Genomic DNA, 23,520 nt, shown 5'->3' with positions numbered 1-23,520 from the left:
TTACATCGTATATTTAAGATACAAAAAATTTTACGGCGGTTTAGAATCTGAATGAAAAATTATTTAATCGAATTGAATATTCGATGACAATTGATCGCACGTTTATCAGATGAACAAATCATCGTCGCGTAACACGCTTGCGCTTGCATGATTTTACGAGAAATGATCAAGAAGTCCTGTGAAGTTCTATGCTCGAGTGAAATGTGTGGTCAAAATATTATTGGCAGTATGATCAATAGCGATTTCGCGGAGTCACCGTTCGATCTCGCTAATGCGATTACTAATTAGTAACAGTAATGTCATGAATATTTAACATGCCTGTCGGCTCGCACAAATCGCAAGCCGTGCTGCAAGGTGCAGCGACCCGATTCAACGCTGACCAGTCGCGACCAGTCAACGGGTCGGAGGTCGTCAAAAGTACTCTGTAGACAGCGAAGTAAATTGCAACATTATGCCATATAACGCGGTAATAAACGCCAATTTTTGAAGGATGTAGAAACATTTTACGTAGAAACATTTCGCTGCAATCGCGACATTTCGCAGAAAAGCCGGGATCGTGATGATAAGCGAAGTTTAAGCCTCGAGTCAAGTCGGTTAAGATCTCTCGTTCTCAGTTCTGCAAAAAGAAATTATAAAGCGATTTGTGAACACACCGTCGCGTGGGATTGGGAGATCTCGTAGTGGATTTGAGCGCGAGGAACGCTCGCGCTTTCTTCACTCCGTTGATTTATTCGCGAGAGAGGTTGCATGAGCTGCATCGTGAGGCTGCTCGCCTGACATCGACCTTCGATCCTCGATCGCTGATGGATCGAGGGCACGGTACCGAGACTGCCACAGAGTTGTACGTTCGCACAAAGTGGCAAACACGTAGGTATCGCACGTGAAAAAAAGATTACACGTCAGTCGCCGCTCTCATTATCGATTTGAAACGTGCGATCAATTATTCGTTTGCATTTATCTTGTCGAAATATCTTGTCGAATTCTCGTGATCCACGATTTTACTTTTGAGTAGCTATAGTAGCTGTTACTCGGAACACGGCACGCTCCACCACAAGGTGCGAGAGGTACCACCGCGTAATTATGTAAAATACTGTAATCAGTTAGGCGGCAGGTGATACCGGTTCTCAGAAATAGGTTTCCAATATGTGAGGAGGAGGACTACTCTCTTCTTTACACAGGAATATTCCTCCGTGTAATCCGGTCCCATAGAAAATGAATATTAACATTGCCGTCGCGTATGCAGCACATTTTGCTTTCCAATAAATCGGAAGATCGCTTTTGTAGAAATTTACTTGGATTAATTATACATGAACTTTTGCAGCTATAGATTTTCAAATGAGTAACTTATTTGTAGAAAATAAGATGTGATCACAGTTCAGCAGTTTAAATTGAAATAATTTATGTCAAAACAAAATATAGTTTCTATTTACATTCTATTTATTTCACATTTTGCACATTTTTTACTGGCATCTCATAAATCATTTTTATGCGTACGCAATAAAATTTATTATTATTCTAGTGGCCAGCGGGCAAGCGGGAATATTGATGAGGAATTATATTTTTTTGCAGCATCTCCATCCTTGCCACCGTTGGGCGAAACAGCATGGGACAGAGATCACGATCGTGATCGGAGCCGAGAGAGGAATCGGGAGCGCGAGAGGGTGCGGGAAAGAAGTAGCGAGAACGAGAGGGAATGTCAACAGGAGCGAGAGCCCGCAATCAGGGAACTGCGGGATCGGGAAAGGGAACGTGATCGCGATAGGGACAGGCAAAGGGAAAGAGATCGGGAGAGGGACGTGTCGGTCTGCATGATGGAGCCAACCGACCCGGTCTTCATCTCCCCTTCCGCGGCCCTTCTCGCGTTGCAGAGGATAAAGGACGCTTCTATGTAAGTATTATTATTCACCTGTTGCTTCCCCCGGTTAGACAGGCGTGTATCTTACATTGCATATATCTTGCGTTGCGTAAAATCTACGAGGGAACGCAGAGAGGAGATTAGCGTTGTGAAGTTAAAGGCTGAGTGTAGCATAATTGAAACGAGCGTGTGATAAAAGTGTTGGTGATTAATTGATAATTGATATTGCCGCCGGCGTGGCGCGATGCATGCGAGGTAAATCTGCATTGTGGCATGGATAATGGCAAGAATAACGTAATGTCCTGCTAGTGTCTCTAGTAATTCCATTCCAAGAAATTCTCTCTCTCTCTCTCTCTCTCTCTCTCTCTCTCTCTCTCTCTCTCTCTCTCTCTCTCTCTCGTGTATCATATCATCTAACGTGCGCGATCATCGAAGATTCGCACGTATATAATCTCTCCTGGAAGGTATCAAAATTGATCGTCACCGTACCGCGTAACGTCACATCTTAAGAAACGGAAATTTCCCCGGGAAATGAAGATGTACGGAATAAGCGCGCGGGAATACAGGAACGTACAAACTCGCCGCGGAATACAAAGACCGACTTTATTATCGTTTTACAATCGTTCGAGAGGCAGCGGGATATCAGCGAGCGCTCATTCACGATGCCGATGCCTACGTACAGCCGTATTTCATCGAATGCATAAGCACGTCCAGGGTTAATAGGACGAGATCGTGCGCCCGCTGTAAATCTCGTTTAATTTGCTCTCGCCGCGCACTCGCGCGACCGTCGTTTCCATTGTGCCCGGGTCTCTCCCGCGCGATCTGTCCGACGTATAGAAAATACGAATAGAACCCGTGTGTACCCGACGTACACTAGGAAACATAGTAATCTCGTGACACCCGGCGCACGCTAACAAACCTCATTTTACACGTCCCGTCACGATTTCTTTCGAGCACGCGCCTAAGTAATTTCGACTCGCTCCTTTCGTCCAATTAGCGTGACGCCGATCCATTATGTGTTCTTTGCAAATCAACGTATCTATACAGCGTGCTGTGCGCACGAGCTCCGCGTTTGGCCCCTATCCGTTAAGCGGATCTTTCAATCGATGATTTTTAGCTCGCTAGAGAAATCGATCGCTACCTAAAAATACCTGAAAACGCGAGAATCGTTTTCAAGCCTGATTTATAAACTGTAACAAACATTAGTGGCTATCTGTACTGTCGATAAGTATATGATTCTTTGATTTTGATCCTCATCCTTCCCATCGTCATGGGAAATCACGCATGACGAAGAAATAATTATAAATCGCGTTCGATAGAAATTGCATCTTGTCTTTTACGTGTACGTCTCTCTCTTTTTATAAACACGAAGTGGACACGAATATACGAACACAAATCTTGGTATTCGTATGTCAGTAGTATCTTTTGGAGAATTCAGGACAAATTCATTTTATGTAAAAAAGTGTCTATACTTTACAAGTAGTTTTACAAGTGTTTTTTTTAAGAAACTTTTATATATCTATTTTTATTAGATTGTTGATTATGATATCCAACTAATTAATAGTTAATTACGATTTTTTTCGACAATTTAATTTTTTTGCGAGTGATGTTGCGTGTTCCTGTTACACTTTGTTAAATCGAATATATAACTTTTACTTGCAGCAAAAACTATCTATAAACTGCACATACTTGTACTCTATATATGTCTGTTGTTAGTTTCATAGTTTTTCGTTTAAAATGCATTGTGATGTGTTTCCGCCACGTGGCTCGCTAACATGCGGTCTCTCTTCGCTAACTTGAGAGTTAACGGACTGTGACGTATATCGCAGATCGTTAGAAAAGTATGTCAGAAGGCAATATACGGTTGTTAGTTTACATCAAGATACAGCGAATAATTAATTTTCCATAGCATTTATATGTTGACAGAAATAGAAATAATATAAAATGAACAAAGACGCAAAACTTGATACTTTCTGAGGGGTGGTGGATTGAGATAGATGCGAACCGGATTATCGCAACTGGATTTATGTCAGTTCGCGCAACACGCCGTTCTAGTTTATAGCGCGAATTGTATGAGAAGAGCCTCACATAGCCTTCGATGAAATACGATATGGTTAAGGATACGTCAGTGATACCGATGTCGAGCCTACTTAAAACTTCTCGAATTCTCGATCGCAGTTCGAATCGCGCGTAGCAGATCGGTATCGCTCCATAATTTATTGATTCGATGAGTTTATATAAAATATCGAATAAAATAACTTCGTAATAACTTCAGTGAGCGATTCCACTGATGACGAAGTTACAACAGAATAAAGAGCGCGTGTGTACAAAAAATATGGGATAAAATTTATTTTTAGTATTTAAAATTTATTTTAGTAGTTAGATACACTAAAATAATGAGAGACAAAACCAAATTGCCAGATTGGAAAAGTTTAGAACTTTTAGAAGATTTACTTAATAATTTTTGGATATTCTCTTGTCGATGTTTATTTTATTTGTTTATTTTATTATTATTTATTTTATTTGTTTCTTCATAAATACTTTGAGGGTAATATTTTGCGCCAAATTGATCGGTACTAATATGGCATGTCTTAAAAAAACACAAGTCGATCGTATCGTTGCCACGTACGAGTTTTGTGGAAAAACAAGTTCTACCAGAATTCAGTGCGTCAGGTTGAGATTGATCGAGCCAGAGTTCGATACGCCTTTTTTGTTTTCGGCGATCGGTCCAGTACCATTCAACCGATTGCGCACTTTCGAGGAATCACTCGGTGTTTGGAGTGTTTACCGAGAAAGGCACTCCGACTTGAAACGAAAAATTTGCATTACAAATAATGGCCCGTCGGAAATACTCACTTAAGCGAAAAAGCAGTTACACGAGAAAATAATTTATTTGATTTTAAATGAAGAGAATTCAACTCGTATTGATTCGGACTTTCGTTAGAGCTCTATTATCAAATTTAAACATTCATCAATCTTTTTAAAGTGTTAATAACTTTTCACTTATTACAATTACTTGATGTGGATACTTTCTATGAATTATTCTTTTGTTTATTTATTTTTGATGAGAATGTTAAGTATCATCAAAATCATCAAAAATATCAATATTTTCATATAAAAACTGAATATTAAATTAGAATAAATTTATAATTCAACAAGTATTAAAAATTAATGATTACACCGATTATATACATAAAAAAAAAAGAACAAGAATAAGAGATCATCTGTCGTGGAAGCATGTAATCGAGTTTACACATGGCGCAAAACGATCGATGAAGATGTCTCGTCCATATAGGAATTGATATAGGAATTGATGGTAGCTGGAACGATGATTTTTTTGTCGCTTGTTTCCTCATCGTAATCAATGTCATCTCCGATATATAGTGTATACTTATGAGCGTCAGGTGCAATCAGGCGCAAAAAGGCACGCGATCCCTTCATCATTCAAAAGGACCGATCTTTTCATAATTCGTAGTGCGTTGCGTTATATCGTTTCATAAATCGCGTTTCATTTCTTCTTGTCAGGACATTATTTCGCATTTTCTCGGTCCTTTCGTTTCTTGACTTTACTTGCCTTTCGTACAATCGAAAACCGGTCACTCAATGAGTTCTTTGCTTATATAAGGAAAAGGTTAATACAAAGCAAATTTTAATTGTTACTAAAGAAAGTTCAAATCGAAATTAAAAATAAATTTGAAGTAAAACGTGATCGTGAAAAAATTACTGGACTTATTTTTTTCGTTTTGAGATTTATTTTATTTTACAAAAATTTGTTAAATTCTTCATGTTAGTTTTATTACAGGATTTATTTATGTAAAAGCGTAACTTTACTTAAAAGAAATTGAAAAAGGTATGGTCGGAATATGAATTTTTTGGAATAATTTTTTGACGATATAATATTTCCACTCGCGTTTATTTGTGAATACCATGTTTAATCCTTTGCAAATTTAACTGTTTGATTATAGCGTGTTCCATAAACGTCCAGCGCTAGGAGCGGGTATCGGTTTGGGTGGTAGAGGAAATGCCGGCGTTGGCGGAAACGGCGGCAATTTAGGAGTTGACGGTGAATGCGGCGATGCGTTGAAGAGACGCAAAGTTCACAGATGCGACGTCGCCGGGTGCGACAAGGTTTACACGAAAAGCTCGCATCTAAAGGCGCACAAGAGGACCCATACCGGTAAGTTGTTCATTGCGAAAAATGATATTTATAAACATTTATTATTTATGAAAATGAATATCTCATTTATACATTTAATTAATTCGTCAATTTCAATGTTTTTCGAGAAATAGCAACATATTTCTCGTATTAAATTTTGCATTTATTTTTATTTTTATCGTTTATTAATTATTGAAGCGTATTTTGGAAAATAAGAACTCTTTTTAGATCGAGGACTCACAAGCGAAAAATACTATTGTGTCAGATATGTCATTGGAATTGAAAGATTAAAAAGAAGATTAGTCAAATCACGCAGCATCATTGTCATCATAAATCTCTCCATTTCAGTACATAGCGAATAGGACCATCATCTCTCTGGAGTACCGGTCGTTGGGATTCGAGAGAATACATGTATATATGTATATTGTAATATACGTATATATGTGTATCATTGTATTGTTATTCGTGTTATTCTAAATACGTTATTTGCGATAAATATCATCACATACCTCGGTAATCGAAGGGATAAGACCTGCCTGCCCCGATAAGCAGGAGATCCAGGTTCGATTCCTGAGGCTGAGGTGGTATTTTTTCGCAAAATAATTACGAGTTTTCACGACTGGTTCATCGTTGGGCCCCACCGTGACGCACACCCTCCCTTCTTATTTGGAGGGCTTAAGAAGCTATAGACAACTATTGAAACTTCAGTTGGGGAAAGCAAGATGAAATAAATCAATCGATTCAAAGAAACAAACGCGTTATGTTCTCGATGATCGCTATGTGCAATCGTGACTCTCACGTGCGTGCGTCAGCGATCATTGAAACGATTGGAATCGCTTCGTCATTTTAACGTCGATCCCTTCTCTCCGTTCACGTTTCTATGGTGATGTTATTGTCTCCAACGGTATTGAGCGTCTGTGCGTAAAAGTAACAGTTTATACGCGGGACACTTGAAATAAATGAACGCGCAGTATTTGAGAAAAAAAAAGCTGACGGGGAAAGAGTTTAATTGCGGGGACAGAGAGCACCTCGTCATTATCGCGTGCAATTACACGTTATAAGCCAGGACCCCGTTCAGCGAAGCAGCGCGATGCTTTCAAAGTGAACGGACGTGGAAATCTCTTCTTCTGCACGTAGAAGAAACTTCGCTACGTGTAGATTGGGAATCATTATCTCCGTCTTCCCACGTTAGATCGACGCGAGGCTCGCAACCTCACTACCAAATCTCGCCGTGAGTTCTCTGCCGATAATAATAATGTTCAAGTTGAGCGCGGTAGCTAACGACTTGTCGCCCAGCTGTGTCAAGTACTCGACGGCAAATCATTAGTCATCGAGCATTCCTTTGGTATTCCACGAGACCGGCGACTGCCGCGCTTCTCTCGAGGTGCTCGAATTGGACGTGGTAACTATCCAGTAGTCGCTCGCCGCGAGATTTACGAGTTACGAGCGCGAGAAATTGCTGTCGTTAATTTCGAAAATCAATTTTCCGAATTTTATTCGATTAGAGAAATTTCTGATTCTTTGTAACTGGAATCAGTTAATGACGATTATCAATTCGGTCACGTCTTGATTCACGCACCTCACCAATTTATGTTACAAACTCAAAGCGCTGTGACTCTCTCTCTCTCTCTCTCTCTCTCTCTCTCTCTCTCTCTCTGTCTCGCATATTACAGGATATAGAGGCCAGATAAGAGGCACACATCGGCGCGATGTGGCGCCGTGCTATCCTCCGCCAGGACTTTTCGCGCGCGTGATCTGCGGCCCGCCGAGGTCAAGGGTCGCCGGTATTCGCACGCTAGGATTCATGACCGTGGAGCTTCGCGGAAATTCGATACCATTCCGCGACGTCGCCGAGGAGGTGCCTCTGTCCAGCCGGGGGGGGGGAAGGAAAGATTCTTTTATTTTATTCGCTTTCTCGTGCGGGCGCCCTCGCGTATACATACAACCCCGGCCATTTATTACCGCGTCACGAGAGAACCTGGAGGAGGTCGCGCCTGTTCTGCTCTGTTCCGTTCTGTTCCGTTCCTGGCCGTGTGCATACACACAATGTGGCGCGGTGCGGCGGCGGCAACGGTTGTTTTAGGAATTTCCGGTGGAATAGGTACCTTCGTGAAGGCATCGCCGCCGTCTGGTGAGGGGCATAGGCGGCGAGGAGAGAGGGCGTGAGAACCAGGATCTTTTGTCTGGTCCATGGTTCAAGCGAGACGCGGCGCGATCGCGGTGCTCAACCTGGAGACGCTCGCTTACGGAAATTCCCGAAGGTTTTCATTTTCTATCGGATCGGTCTCTGCAATTTTACATATAAAGTTTTGAAAAACTTAAATAAATTTGGTCGACAATACAAATGAAACGTTTTTTTCCAAGTTTGTATTCTAATAAAATTATAATATTTTACTGGGCGATCTCAACATTCAAAATATTTAATAGCTTTCCTCATCATATCATAATCGCGATCTTAGAAATTTTTACTTTCTTGTTATCTTATATTCTGTTTTATTTTCATGCAAGATGGAAGATTGGTTAATATTGTGTAGCATTAGGTGTATTGGTGAATACGAATACTGCTGGAGCCATTCACACTTTTTTTTTTTAATCTCCGTACGAAAATTCCGCATGCCACTTCCTGCTTCAGTTTCTTCCCGTTGCTCCGATTCCACGGAGAGAAACTCGCTTCGCAAAGATCGGAACATGCTTCGCGCATTAGGATGCCATTATGGTGGACGGGGTTTTACGAAATCCCCGGTGCGCGGTGATCGGCGCGGTAAACGAAAGGCCATTACTTGACATACAATCCGGATTCCGTTGTATACGTCGTATTCACTTCGCTTTGACTAATAATTGTTTCAACGACTGACGTGCAACGCCCGTTTGTAGCGACGAATCGCATTGTCTATTCGTCATTCTAACACCGCGGTATCGTGCACTCATCGAGATATCGAGGTATCGAGATGGATACCGCGAGTACCGCCTGGATGTGGGAAATGCCAATTCATTGATTACCGCAGTCATTTCTACCTCATTCCGCGGCATAACTCGTTCGCAAATCACGCGATCATGACTGTCGTTGCGAAGCCGGCGGGAGCGATCGTAAAATTGTCCTGATTCGAGAGATAATGGGCCCAGTTCTCAACGACTCGTGATTCAGAAGGCCTTATGCGCTAAATATTATGATTCGACAGTCTCGCAATGTTTCCACTTTACGTTCATACTTTTATTTTTATCAATGCGAATATTTTATTTGATAATTAAATTTATATTAATAAATTAAACACACGCATACACACATTTATACACGCACGTCGCGTAGTTATGATTTTTTTTAAATTATATTAGAGCTTTTGATAGATAATATAAGAAGCGGGCCATAGAGCAAAGTGCTATTGGCAATATTAATTGCTTCTGCGAGAGTCGTAACTGAACGTTGTTCATATTACGCGTCTCATTGGCGACGTAACGGAATAATAAGATAATAATAAGCCTAATATTACTTCTAATATCAACGAATAGCAACGTACCTGACGCACGTTGTTGCGTGTAACGAGAGTTGCATTACAGGTAGAGAATCATAGCTCATTATGAGCGCACGGTAAATCGCCCTTGCACGATTATATGGTGAGAGATGTTTCCTACGCCCATTAGCGTACACATAAAATTCCTTATCTACTTGTGAGAAATCGCATAGCAACATGTGTATCTACAGGGTATCTCTAATTATCGCATTTCCCTCGGCTGAGGATGATTCTGCGTGAGTTAAGGAATGCCTGCCGTTTCTTTTAAATGCATCGTTATTTTCTACGCCGGAGTTTTCCGCGAGTCAAGATTTTGATTGACTCGGAAGAATTTTTAACGAGATTTAATTAAATGGGAGCGATATAAATTTAAGTTTACAATTAACTTACAATTAACTTTATATACAGGTTGCTACCGCGAGCGGTATATCCCGCGTGGGAAATATTATTTGAGCAACACATTTAAATTCTGCATTCAGGAGGGTACTAATGGTACATTCTACAACTTAACATTTTTATATTTTAACTTGAAAAGACAGTTATAATAAAAGCAATTTTATTCAATTTATTATAATTATTATGTAAAATATTTATTAATTATCTATCAATATGATTATTATTGAGCTACGTTACAAAATAGTTAAAATATCATTTGTCGCAGCAGGAGTATGTTATTATTATTATTTATTCATATTAGCTCCGCGTTCTACTTAAAAATTATTCTGTTCGCATCGAAATCAAATTACGTGAAATTATTTATGCAAAATAATTTGATTGACCGGAAAGGATAAGGGATCGATGAGAATCACTGTGCGTAACTATCGGAATATAGGCTCGATGTCAGCCGACTGGCGTGACCCTTGATAGACAGGAGGAGGTTTGGTGAGACTTCGTGTATTAATTAAGGCGAATTAGCCTTGGCGCAAGCCGGACAACGTCGGCCGATCGGTTCCGTGTATCGAAGGATACGCCGATGATCGCAGGCCAGTCCGCTCTGTGGATTTCTCTACAAAGTGGTAGTGCTTCGAGTAGTACCCCGTTATTAACAATGTACGTATGCACTAATGCCGAAGGCTGCGATTACCTTCGCTGGGTTAACGATTTCCTGACGAGCACGCTCCTCCGCATTGTTCCCGCTGGTCGTTGCAAATCATCGTTGCTCTCTTTTCTGCAAATAATTTCCCATAATCTTAGCTGCCCATATGCTCAGCCGGGCTCCACTCTCGATACATCAACTTGATTTACGAAGTTCAAAGAGACCATTTGACGAGTCTGGCTAATTATCAGATATCATATCGATTGACTCGGCTAATTTAAAATTCACATTTGAGTGAAAATTTTGGGATGAAGTGAGTTCATATATGTACTTAATTTAAGAAAAAAAGAGACAAAAATCAGATTTTGATCAGATTAAAATAAATTTTAAATTATGAATTTGTATGTAAAAAATTAAAATTATAATTGTATATTTTTTTTATATTTTTAATAATTATTTACTTCGAAAATAATGTTTATTTTTACGATATCGAAAGAGAAGGAGACTCGCTTGCCGATGAGAGGAGCAAATTCAATTGTGCCTAAAAGTAGGATGAATTATTGGATGTATAATTTCAAGGTGCGTAGAAGACGTTCAGCGCCTCATTACAGCCTCAAACTGACATCACGTGAATGTTGTATCCATGACACGCTTCACCTTTTTTTTTTTTTTTTTTTTTTTTCTAGCGTTCTAATCGAGAGAGCTGTTAGTTCGCTCCTCATTACCAGCACGCATCGTGTCGCTTAAACATGCGTCCTAGCAACTTTCTCACATGTTGTGATGTGATAATTACATGCCTCGTATTGCAAATGTCTCGAAGCGTACAGCTTCGTTAACCGAAGCTGGTTAACGGCGGATCTCTCTCGGCAAAATGTATTGTATATATATATATGAGCTGCTCCTAATTTATGCATTCAATTATGTCAGCATTATATCAGCATATATATCAGCATGGTATAGTAAATATTATATGCAATACAACGTAAAACAGCTCAATCTACTTCAAGAAGATTAACGAATCGCGAATCACATAAAACATTAGGATGTATTGTTGTGTAGCTTAATACGTTGGGTAATATCTTATTTGTACATTGCGGTATGATACAATAATGTCTTTGAAGTTACACTTTGCGTGATTCTAACAGACTTGTCTCAAGATAAATGACTCGTCTCGCTATCCCGAGGTGTAACAAAGAACGCGGCATGTCATTACGCGGTAATTAAACAATGTCGCTGGCGCACTTTCCTGCACGCGTGACAAATGAATCGTAATGCATTTGCATTATGAAAAAAAAATGTATCGCGGCGAGATTAATGGACATATATCGATCACTGTACTATAGACACGCTAAAAAATGTGAAAATATAAAGTTCATAAAATTCATATATCTTCAAATAAAATAAGAAAAATGAAAAATGAAATACAATGCAATTTTAACACAAGAGCAAATGTAATTTTCGAGTACGAGAATTTTATACAAGTTTTTCTCGTCTAATTTGCATCTTTCACGTTTTTATCTTACTCGAGCTATCGTCTCTCGACCTTCGCTGTGCGCGGATGAACACGCGTTCGTGAGAGCGGCGTGCCGTAAATGATCGGCTAATCTCGCGATTAAGCAACACGCCGGGAAGAAAGGGAGAACGAACGGCGGGGTGGGTAACGCGACATTAATCTACGGCGCAATAAATGCGCGGACCGCCCGTAAAAACGCGATCGAAATGCATTAATAACGGGAGAACTAATGCGACTCTCGTCCGTTGCCCATCGGCCGATATTACGTGCGCGCGGCTTGTAAATGGACTAATTACTCACGATTACGCAACGATCGTGAGCACCTTCCTTCACAACGTCATTAGTCGTTTCGCCGGCACGTTGCGCAATAATATTCGCCCGATAGGCGTCGAGACGGCGTTTAAGAGCCGATTTAGATCCACCGCGAAGAAACAGAGAGGGCGGGGGGGAGGGGGAGAAGATTGCGTTCGATCACTCGCGCCCCTGAAGTCCGATCCTTTCCAATCGACGTGATTCAAGAGATCGGGGAAAACTTGTCGTTTCCCATCGTCTTTAATTACCCTGACTTTCAGGTACGACGCGGCTTAGCTCGTTAATTTACCATTTGGTAATTAAACACGCGGTACCGTCGAGAAGGGGACGTTAATATTCCTGGAATGACTGATTTTCTTTCTACGTTTGCGCGGTACTACGAACTGTTACGAACAATGCCGAATAAACGTCGGCAATCCATTTTCCGCGAGAGACGCGAGTGTGTGCGCGTTATCCTATTATTCTAAACTCAGCACAATGGGATGAAACACGGAGAGAGGATAGAGAAGGCGCTTTTTCGTAGAAAAGAAATGGCTCTCTGTCTCCGCGTATCAGGCACCTTCATCTAGGCGCGAAGCCGTCGCGCGAACGGCGAAAGCGCGAGAGGATCCCTCTCGTTAAAACAATCTCACGGGTCGATCTCCCCTTTCGCGCGCGCCACCGCGATAATTAAAATGTCCGATTTATAAAGATTAATCGTTCTTAATGCGTAATAATAAACGTGCGTTAGCTCTGCCTCGTCCCGCGGTCGGAGAAGCCCGCGACTTGGCGGCGGCTCACGCCCCACGACGCGATAATTGTTCCGGCCGTGCCTTAACACCGGCCATTTGCAAGGGCAAATACCAAATTGAGGGTTAAGCATCGGGATCCCCCCGCTTCCCTCCGCGCCCGACCAATCTTTGCGGTAATAACACTTCTCGTCTTGACCTGCTGTGACTTACGGCCTGCAGCTCCAGCCGAGGTGTACTCCCCCCCCCCCTCCCCTCGACCGGCACGGGGGATTCGCGGACGAATGCGCAAATATATCGATCAAACCGCGACGGTTTCCATGAGATCGAAGCATCCTAGAAAGCACGGGCACGTCGTCGCCTCCGTCGTTCCAGCCGGGCCATTACCCGAGTTCAACCAGCCGCGGATTTAATGGGATCGCGAACCGGCCACCTGATCGTAACGTTCGATTCGCCAGTCCGTCTTCGTCTCGCGCTGCACGAAGCGGATGAACTTGATGGTGATTACGTCATCGCCCTGCGACCGAGCCGTATCCATAGTATATCTGAAGCAATCTTCACTCCGTCTCTCGATTTCATCTTTTCCCGTTCCGTGGAATCACGCGGCGTACAACGATTTTTCTTAGTATAAAACGTGTTTAGAATGCGATTAGGATTAAAGTGATTTTAATGATCAATTATTAAATTAATTTTTTTAGGATTATGTGTGCAGGACTAGAAGTTACTATACTATATAAGAAAATTGCTTATTAAGAGACCAATTTTTAATTTAGATAGTTAAATTTTATCGAAATCTAACTTATTGCGTTCAACGTTTTTCTATTTTCTAGCTATTTTTTACGTAATAAATTTATGTTAAACATTATGTTTGTATTACACGATCTAATTATCTTTATTATTTTAGATTATACAAATGAATATTAATAACAGAGTTGCTATTTCTAGATTTCTTTAGGAAACTTTAATACATCAGATTTTTTATTATTGAAACTTCGTGATAAGATTAAATTTCGCATAAATAAAATTTCTTAATGTATATTGCATTTTATTTCTAGTCAAATGGTGAAATATTACGTGCTTAAAAATAGTAAAACTTAATATATTTTGCAACATTTATTTATCAAGTTTGTGTTTCAGAGTACATATTTTCATGTTTGCTAACTGACAATTTGACACAAATGTTTATACAACATATTGACGAATTTTTTACTATTATTTAATTTAATTCCGGTAAATAATTTCGATTGTAGTCATATTACCAGAAATCTTCAGGTGGTGGTACAATCGGAATGAATAATTCGTCGCACCATACACGAGTACAGAGCACGGCGCCATTAGAATGGCATGTACAAGTATTGCATCCGTCGAAGTGTTTCTTGCCCGGTACACATTTTCACAACACTATATAAACGATAAGAAAAAAAATTCTCTGTTAATTTCTACACAATAACGTATAATATTCTAATCGAATTTAAGCTTTTGTTTCCGTTGAATTAAAAATGATTAAATATATTTAATAGTTAAAAACAGGATTTTAAAGCAATTTAAAATAACAATTTATTTATTTAATAATTAATTTATTATATTATATATGTTTTTGTGGTAGTCAATTGGACGATATATCAGTACACAATTCAATGATCATTTAATGGATTTTATAATTTGATATAAAGTTTTATATTGTTTTTATGTAATAGAAATATTTAAGTTTTTAATTTTAATACCAAATCTTTTTTGCGCGATATGATTAGCATATATTTAAGTCTTGCAATATTACTTGTGTTGTTAATAGTATGCAGTACGCGCAAAACTCATATAATTGGATATAAAATTTATATGTATATGGATTTCTGAAATAGGAAGCGTAAATATGAAAACATGAAATTTATATCGTCGTAAAATGCTTAAAGATGTGGATTTTTGTTATGACGAGTTTATATGGAAATACAGACGCAACAAATATTTTACTATTTCTTCCTTAATATGTGTATGCATGATTAAGAAATTTTTTTAACAAACTCGGCTTCGAGAAATGTAACTTTCTTCTTTAAGTAACAGGAAGTAAGGATATTAATGCGCTTGTTAATATTCGCACCAATAAATCCTATCGTCAAGATATGCTGATAATTATTTTATTTATCTGTTGCAGGTGAGAAGCCGTATCAGTGCACGTGGGAAGGCTGCACGTGGAAATTCGCACGATCGGACGAGCTGACGCGGCACTATCGCAAACACACTGGCCAAAAGCCGTTCAAGTGCCATCTCTGTCAGCGATCATTTTCGCGAAGCGACCATTTGTCGCTCCACATGAAGAGGCACTGATGGTGAGGACCGTCTAGGGCCGCGCGACGCGAGAGAAAGCGCACGTCGATCGCGCGCGGGCGAGGGAATGGAGGAAAGCCGGAGAATGGTCCTCGATAATCGGCTAGCGATCCCGAGTGATCCTAGACGAGAAACGACGATGATATTTCTTTCTTACATTTGGGACCTGAAGAGCCGCGCCGCGTGCCGGCCCGTACCGAACCTCCAGGTCGGACCGGTCGGCCGACAGGGCGGACAGTAACTAGGGAAAAAAAAAAAAAAAAAAAAAAAGAGAAAATAAATCGACGAAGCAAACAAATCGCGTTCATTAGGTTTAGCGCTTAATCGCGAGCTAAGTAATCGCGATGCCGATCAAACCTCGGTCGGCTGATTCTCATCGGTGCTGTCTCTCGCAAGTCTTTCGACGGGATCTCTCCGGAAAAGAATGATCATCGCTGCGATAATAGAGCCGGCCTCGGAATTACGGGCGTTGAATAATCGCGAAAGGAGATAATCGTTTTACCAATTGTCGGGCTTTAACGGGAGGCCGTGCTTCCCGCTTCACGATTTTGAGGAATGATCCGCTTGCGCGACGATTGAGATCGCCTACAGATTCGGCACGACGGGATGTATCGTTTTATATATATATATATATATATATGTATGTATATATATGTATATATATATATATGTATATATATATTTTATATATATATATTTATATATATATATATATATATATATATATATATATATCCGTTCTCTTCTGTGTTTCTAGCCAATTTTTACTCGTTCGATTTTCCAGTTTGTTTTCTTTTTTTTATATAATATATACAGTTAATTAAGGCCAGCTCAACTAGTCTAGAGCACATATATCGTATGTATCGCGAAGAAGAGAGCCAGTAATTAATTAAGATAAATGAATGGTTAGCATGTAAGTTAAAGAATATATCGAACTCCGATGACGGAGCTTGGGACTTAGCATGCTCAGTTAAATAAACTACAATCGTGATCGTAGACATTACGTAAAGCATTAATAGAGCAATTTTTCGATTATGCACAAAGAATTTCGCGTTTAGAGACGGACAATCATTAACGTTTTATTACGTAGTAATGAAGCGGGATATATAAATGTCGGCATATACCAAAAGCCAGTATTACATACGCGTAACAAGCAATATGTCACCGATGGCTTTATACGTACGATGCTTTGCAAAATCTCTTTTTTAGGCGCAAAAAAGCAACTTTCTTCGATCGCAAATCGAAGATTAAATTTAGATTCTGTGCGTAAAGGTGCCAAAGTAAAAGGTGCAATTACGGGATATTGTTAATACCACGTGCTTTACGAAACGGAAGAGGCATAATCGAGTAAATTATTCTTTTTTATCGCACTATGAGATTCTCGATCTTGATCACATTCGCGAAATAATGTCAATGTTATTTCGCATTTTACGAAGGCATCCTAAAAATTCAACGGCTCAATAACTGTTCGCAAGGCGCCGAAATATGCTCAAATACCCTGCATTATCAAAAGAATAATTCACTTTTCATATACATATATTTATACCATTCTTTATGACTTATTACGAATAATAATTGAATTAGGATGCCTTGGACACATCGAATTGGCGATTTCGAAAGTACTAATTTGAAAGTGTAAATAATATTTTTTTATTTTAAAAATAATACAATTACATATATTATTGAATTAGTTTTTCTATGCAAAATTAATTTACATAGTTTCCAGCTACAATTAATAAAGTATACAAAAACGCTTAGACATAAAAATAAGTTAATTAATTAGAAAAAGAAATAGATTACTATAGATTACTCATTGAAAATTATAGACGTCGAAATCGCTTGTTCCATGTTAAATGATCAGATTCTTAATTCAGGCACGAAAATCTCAAGGTGCTCGCTTGATAATACACCATGTATATAATCTCTAGGAAGTTTGTGGAACGCGACATACGCTGCGTAGGTGGCAGATGTAGCATTAGCCTGTTTCTTTAAACCGCGTTTTTTCGCCGCTGTATAAGCGCGACTAAAGTTAGTTGGGACACCTATCACGAAGCCAGTTGAGACGACGGAACAAGATGCCAGTATATGCTAGAGCCAGTTTATATCATTAAAGAGAAAATCTCTGCGTGTAAGATTAATGCGAGGGTCGATAAATTAACATTTGTTACGTGTTGTATTTCTGATAGAGGATAGTGCCTTCTAATGTTAAGGAAGGGGACGCTGCGTTAGGCCTTAAGTATTACTGTTAGTGCCTTAAGTCACGCGAATCTTCGTGCTTGTACACCTTTCATAATCCGATCCTACGAATCTTCGCCCGGAGGACCAGTTCGGCGCGCTTTATGGTATCTTTCCCGCAGAAGTTATAAATCGGACGTCACGTCACACAAAATCCCGTTAAACGCGAAGTTTCAAGAAGTTTGAATTCAAAAATGAAAAATATTTCGGGCGATTGAAAAAATGATATATCGCACTCTCGTGACGGTATAGAATTATTAACAAACTTTTTAATTATCTATCGAAATATCATCATGAATATCAAGTGATATTACGAATTTCGGTACATTGGCACGTATTGATATTTTGTATTTCTAATAAAAAGCATCGATATTTCCTTTTTTTTCTTCTAATTTTCATTGAAACATTACGATTGATAGTTGCTCGTTTGGGATAATCGACTATTACTCCTTTCCGCAATTTTTACAATTTAGAATATAATTGTTCAGCTTTCGCAATATGCAGCTTTATACATTTCTGTGTAGATCTCAGTGCATGCTAAAATTTGGGATATTCATTATTTTACTCAATTTTTAATATATCTTATAAATCGATTAAGTAGAATAAATGATAGTATAATATTCGATTGGTTTTTTTATTAATTATATTAATTAATTTGTTATGCAGGCTGAACTGCGATAGGATTTTTATGGACAGAATCGACAAGAGTTTCCACAATATATGAATTATTTTCGTACGTTATCATCATAAAATTCGATAATAAAAAAAAAATATTCAAGACATTCTTTATGTAGATGTCTATCTTTGGAGGAATATCTTGGAAACGAAAAGAGCGCTATATAAACGATAAAAAGATATTTCACAATGACATCGTCTTTCATCATTATCATATTTGCTCATATATTTATGCTGATATATGTCATCACTGTTTGTTCAAATTTCAGACTGTCGTCTGAATATTCAATATTCAACGGAATATCTAAATCCCTTTGGTGATATTGGCAGGAGAATTAACTATAACTATCTTAATTGAATTTGAATAATTGAGACTTCAAGTATTCATAATATTTTGTTAAGATAATTATGTTAAAATTATTTAATTTGATTACTAATTTTGTAATTGATTAATTATTTATATTTTTATAAGACGAAATATTCAATTTAATTTCTTAGATAAGCTAATTTTATTTAATCGCTTTCTTATTTTAAGTATTTTTTTTTTTTTTATTGAATATTTCTTGTCTATATATTTTTCCTTTATAATGCTAAATGTCTTTCAAGATTTAGGTTTTGTTCAATAAATAATTAGAGATATATTTTATTGACTTAAATGTTAAATATAAAAAAGTAAATTTTTTTGATAGATATATTATAACGTTTTTGTGGAATATTTGCTCACTTGCTCACGTTCGGCCAAAAAAAAATGTTTTTGCACTTGCGTATAGCATGTGACATTGATCGTTATTGCTCATAGATTTAAGAAATGTGCGAAATGCACAGAATAATAGATAATTGCATGCGTTAAATGCCGTCCTTTTTACGGAAAGAGATAAAAACGAGTCATTGGACATTCCTGCTGTAATTAGCACGATAGTTCACCGGAATTTATCACGCGTTGTTTTCTAATTTCTTTAGGGATTTTGATATTCCAGAAAAAAAAAAGGAAAGGACTATGAATTTACATTCCCCGAGCATATACGTTCCTATATCGAAGAGTGCGTGTAGCTTCAAGAAAATACAATGCTTTACGCGTATTCGAATGCCCCTCCCCCTTTCTATTTCTCTCTCTCTCTCTCTCTCTCTCTATATATATATATATATATATATATATATATATATATATATATATATCTCAGCGCTTATTTCTCATGTTAATGCACGACTATTCGATTCTCCGTAGAAGGTGAACCGTGAATGGATAAGGAAATGGATAAACGAGCTTCATATTTGAATTTTCTTTGAGAGGCCCCGCCCAGGAAAATTAGCATTTCAAGTGCCTTAACAGACGTCAACTGACGACTAACTAATCGGAATTACGCAGTCGCGCAGGACTCGAAATCACCGTGATCGAGTCGCCAAGTCTCGGACGTGGATTATATTTGGCGTACCTTGGTGATCCTAGCTAAAAATAAACAAAAACAAATTGCAGTAGATGACACATGCGGAGAAGAATCCCGCCGATTACGATCTTAATAGTAATTCCGGGAGGAACACCGGTATTTCACTTCGACGATATTTTTCCATACGTTTCTGTGATGCCGAGTGATTTCGTGCTCGACCATTCGGTAAATCAATAATAAAATTCAGGCTTTTCGAAGCAGCTGACAGTATAAAGGGACTGCGTAATAAAATAGATATTTCAAATAAGAAGAAATTTCATATTATCTACACAAGATATCGCATTCCAAACATTTTCTCGGAAACATATGATCGAGAGATTACATGTTGTTTTAAAGGTTTAGGTGGTCCAAGGACGAGGTATGTTTTTTAGGAAGGTTAGCTATTTTTTTTTTTTTTTTTTTTTTTTTAATTTTGAATTTTCATATTTTTCAGTATTATTTTCCTGGCGTCACGTGTCGTTTGTATTCAACGACTACGTCGAATGCTAAATGCACGATGAAAGCGATGGTGCTTCAGGTCACTTCGCAAATTATGTATATCTTTTCAGCATTCTTGTCTCTCTCAAGCTTGCGTATACGGATAAATAAGATCATTTAAAATCATAATCTTTTTTCCTTCTTTCTCTGAAAATCTTTCTCTAAAATCATAATCTTTTTCCCTTCTTTCTCCGAATACGTATTAATAGCATGTATTTCTTCTCAATTATCATGCATGGTGTTCATGATATTTTGGTGCTTTTCATATCTATGTACATGTGCATAATAAAGAACGTAATATATACATGAGATATAGTACAAGGTCGAAAAAATGACTCGAAAAAAAGTATTAGAAACTATAACTATAACCGTATCTATTGATACTTATATCTGACGTTAATTTACACCAACGAGATCGCATAATTTCCTTAATTGGCAAACATATTTCATCTTAGGTAATAGTTTTAATTGCTTATTCATTTTTTAATTTATCTATTCATTTTTAAATTGTAACTCTTGTTTCGCCTTTCTCTCCTTAATTTTCTTTCTCTCGTCCAGATACCAGAATGCCGCGATATGTGTCTCGATGGGCGATCAAGAAATATTCTTTATTTTTATATATCGAAAGTACTAAGAGAGCGAAATACGAGCGTTGTATAATAATTTCTATGACAGGTTACAACGCGAATCACGTTGCTATCTGTAGGTTTCGACACGGACTTTCACGTAAATTTGCCGAAACGGAACTATTAGACTTTAAGATAGCACTTAAAGGTAAAAAACAATTATTGTACATAATATGTATTCTTCGCTTGATGATCGTCGATCGATAGATCGGCGGATTAGAATAGCGTGATTCTATCTGAATAATATAATTAATGGGGGCCAGTAATTCTCTCTCTCGGATCTCGCACGGATTTATACACTGCGGTGCGCGCAGCGTAGCCCGATTACAAATTTCAGCATGGCCTCATATCTTAGAGTGTAAGTATATATGTCAATATACATGTTACAACAATCTCTGATATTTTGTTTTATTAGTACACACACACACACACACACACACACACACACACACACGCACACACACACACACACACACACACACACACACACACACACACACATACACGCGTCATGGCGTCATTTAAAATTTTCAATATTTTTTTTTCTTCTTGGCTTTTGGCAGATAACATTATTTTTTAGATTTAATTCTTTTATGACAAAATATGTAGGTCGCTAAAATTTGGAAGAAGGGCGAAATACTTGCGCGCCACTAACTATTACCTTTTAAGCATAATTGTATATGTTGCGTAGAAACGTAGATCAATAATAATATATTATGAATCACTGTATAAACGAAGGCATTACATGCTAACTTGGTATTTTCTATCATATCACGCGGCGCTTGAAGATGGTCTATCTGCGCACAGAAGAGTTCGTTAGTTAAATGAAAAGAAATTTATATATAAATATATATATAAATATATATATATATATATATATATAGAGAGAGAGAGAGATAAATATATAGATATATTGTAAATGTGGTTGTATTCATATTACTGTTATCGATATATCGATATATGTCTTTGATTTGGATAATTTATTTATTGCAATGAAAGGAAATGGAGAATGTATAATTATTGTACTCCGCGAAAAAATGAATAGTGAAATATATATTATGCACGAAAAATTATATATATATATATATATATTATATATTTATATACGACATTATCGTAAATGCCGGTGACGTTTTTGTACGAGAAAGTCCTAAAAGTATATATATATATATATATATATATTTCGGCCGGACACGGTCGTGAGCGTGCATATTGATTATAATTAACTTGCGATTTCTACTATGGAAGAGAATCTTATATCATAAGATCCGGGTGGTACGGTCGTGGCTAACGTGATTTATTGAAACAAATATATCGCTGTTTAATCGAGTTGCAGCAACGTGCGATGTATGTGCACACAGTATACCATACCATATCGGTCCTGTGTGCCGTACAGCCACGCATCTGTCCTCGATATAATCACACTATCGAAACGCGTTGGTTACATATTTTAGATAATACTTATTATCATTATCATTATTACGATTCTTATATATTATAATTACTACTCTATTGCTATTATTATTGTATTTGGCAGGGTTACGACATTAAAACCGAAAAAAACAAAACAATTGTCAGATGTGTCTGCTTTTATCCCTCCCTTCTCCCAATCAGATCCCACCGAAATATTATATCTGTGTGTATTAATATATTTTTTGTAAATTTAAGTCCAATGTTACATATATGGTTAATATTTTTCTTTTATACATATATAACGCGTTTCGTTAATCAACATAATCAACGTAAATGCCTCTCTCGATCGTACTTCTCTTCAGCAAACGGATTTTAACGGGTGGAAGACGACGGATAAATTCACGGGCAACTAAGCGCTAGAGATGCTTTGTGACAAGCTGGCAGCCACAATACGATCATTAGCTATTTTCTTTGGAGTGTGTTCCGTCCTGAGGCGCAATATCTCTGCGGTAACCGCATATTTGTCCCGCACGGCAACGAGCCTTTCTACACGCTGGCATTCTGCTAAGTTGTGTGTAGTTTCCGTACTAGGTAAGTACAAATCCTAACGTACACACATATATATATATATATATATATATATATATATATATATATATATATAGGGAGAATTTGTAGTCCGAACGGCGGCTATAACCGAGGCCATAACTTAAGCGGAATACCGCCGCTGTGCTGATCCCAGTCCAGTCGGCGGAATTCTCTCGAGTCGAGGCGCAATCCTGGATATCAGCTATGACGACATGACAAGTCTCCTCGCGTAGACTTTCCCCGAGAAAGAACTACGAGTTGTTTAGGCGCACCGATAATATCGTGGATGATTTAATTCATTCATTCCCCACGCAGACGCTTCTCATAATCTTATCCTTCCCGAGTGTTTGAAGCCTCGATCAGATGAGGTCTATCAATACATAATATGTAAAGTGAGATAAACAGTATTGCGTCAAGAGGCGGTATAAATCTAACATGAATAAATCTAACAACAGAGAGTGCAGAAAAGCGATATTTTTCAATTATTCTTATAGAAATGCTTAAATATGCAAATTCTGGAATAGAATTCATAAATATCATTTGATGATATCTGAAAATCAAATTGGAAAGGGTTTCTTTAGTATTTATATATTTCTTGATAAATAGAAAACTAGAAAGCTAGTAAAAATA

At 38.0% G+C, this 23,520-nt stretch overlaps 1 protein-coding gene across 1 annotated transcript in view; it reads left to right on the top strand.

The window, feature by feature from the left end:
* Positions 1-22,457, top strand: part of LOC105427815 (uncharacterized) — a 306,009-nt gene extending 283,552 nt beyond the window's left edge. Inside the window, exons 5-7 of the mRNA XM_011639750.2 lie at positions 1,570-1,888; positions 5,821-6,032; positions 15,259-22,457. Coding sequence (XP_011638052.1) covers positions 1,570-1,888; positions 5,821-6,032; positions 15,259-15,431 — 704 coding nt within the window. The 3' untranslated portion in view covers positions 15,432-22,457. The remainder of the gene's footprint in view (positions 1-1,569; positions 1,889-5,820; positions 6,033-15,258) is intronic.
* Positions 22,458-23,520: the final 1,063 nt, after the last annotated feature.

Source organism: Pogonomyrmex barbatus, unplaced genomic scaffold (assembly GCF_055798465.1).
Source record: "Pogonomyrmex barbatus isolate J1 unplaced genomic scaffold, ASM5579846v1 scaffold17, whole genome shotgun sequence".
Taxonomy (NCBI): Eukaryota; Metazoa; Arthropoda; class Insecta; order Hymenoptera; family Formicidae; genus Pogonomyrmex; species Pogonomyrmex barbatus.
Note: the sequence above shows the minus strand (reverse complement) of the source record. Positions and strands in the feature narration are given on the sequence as shown.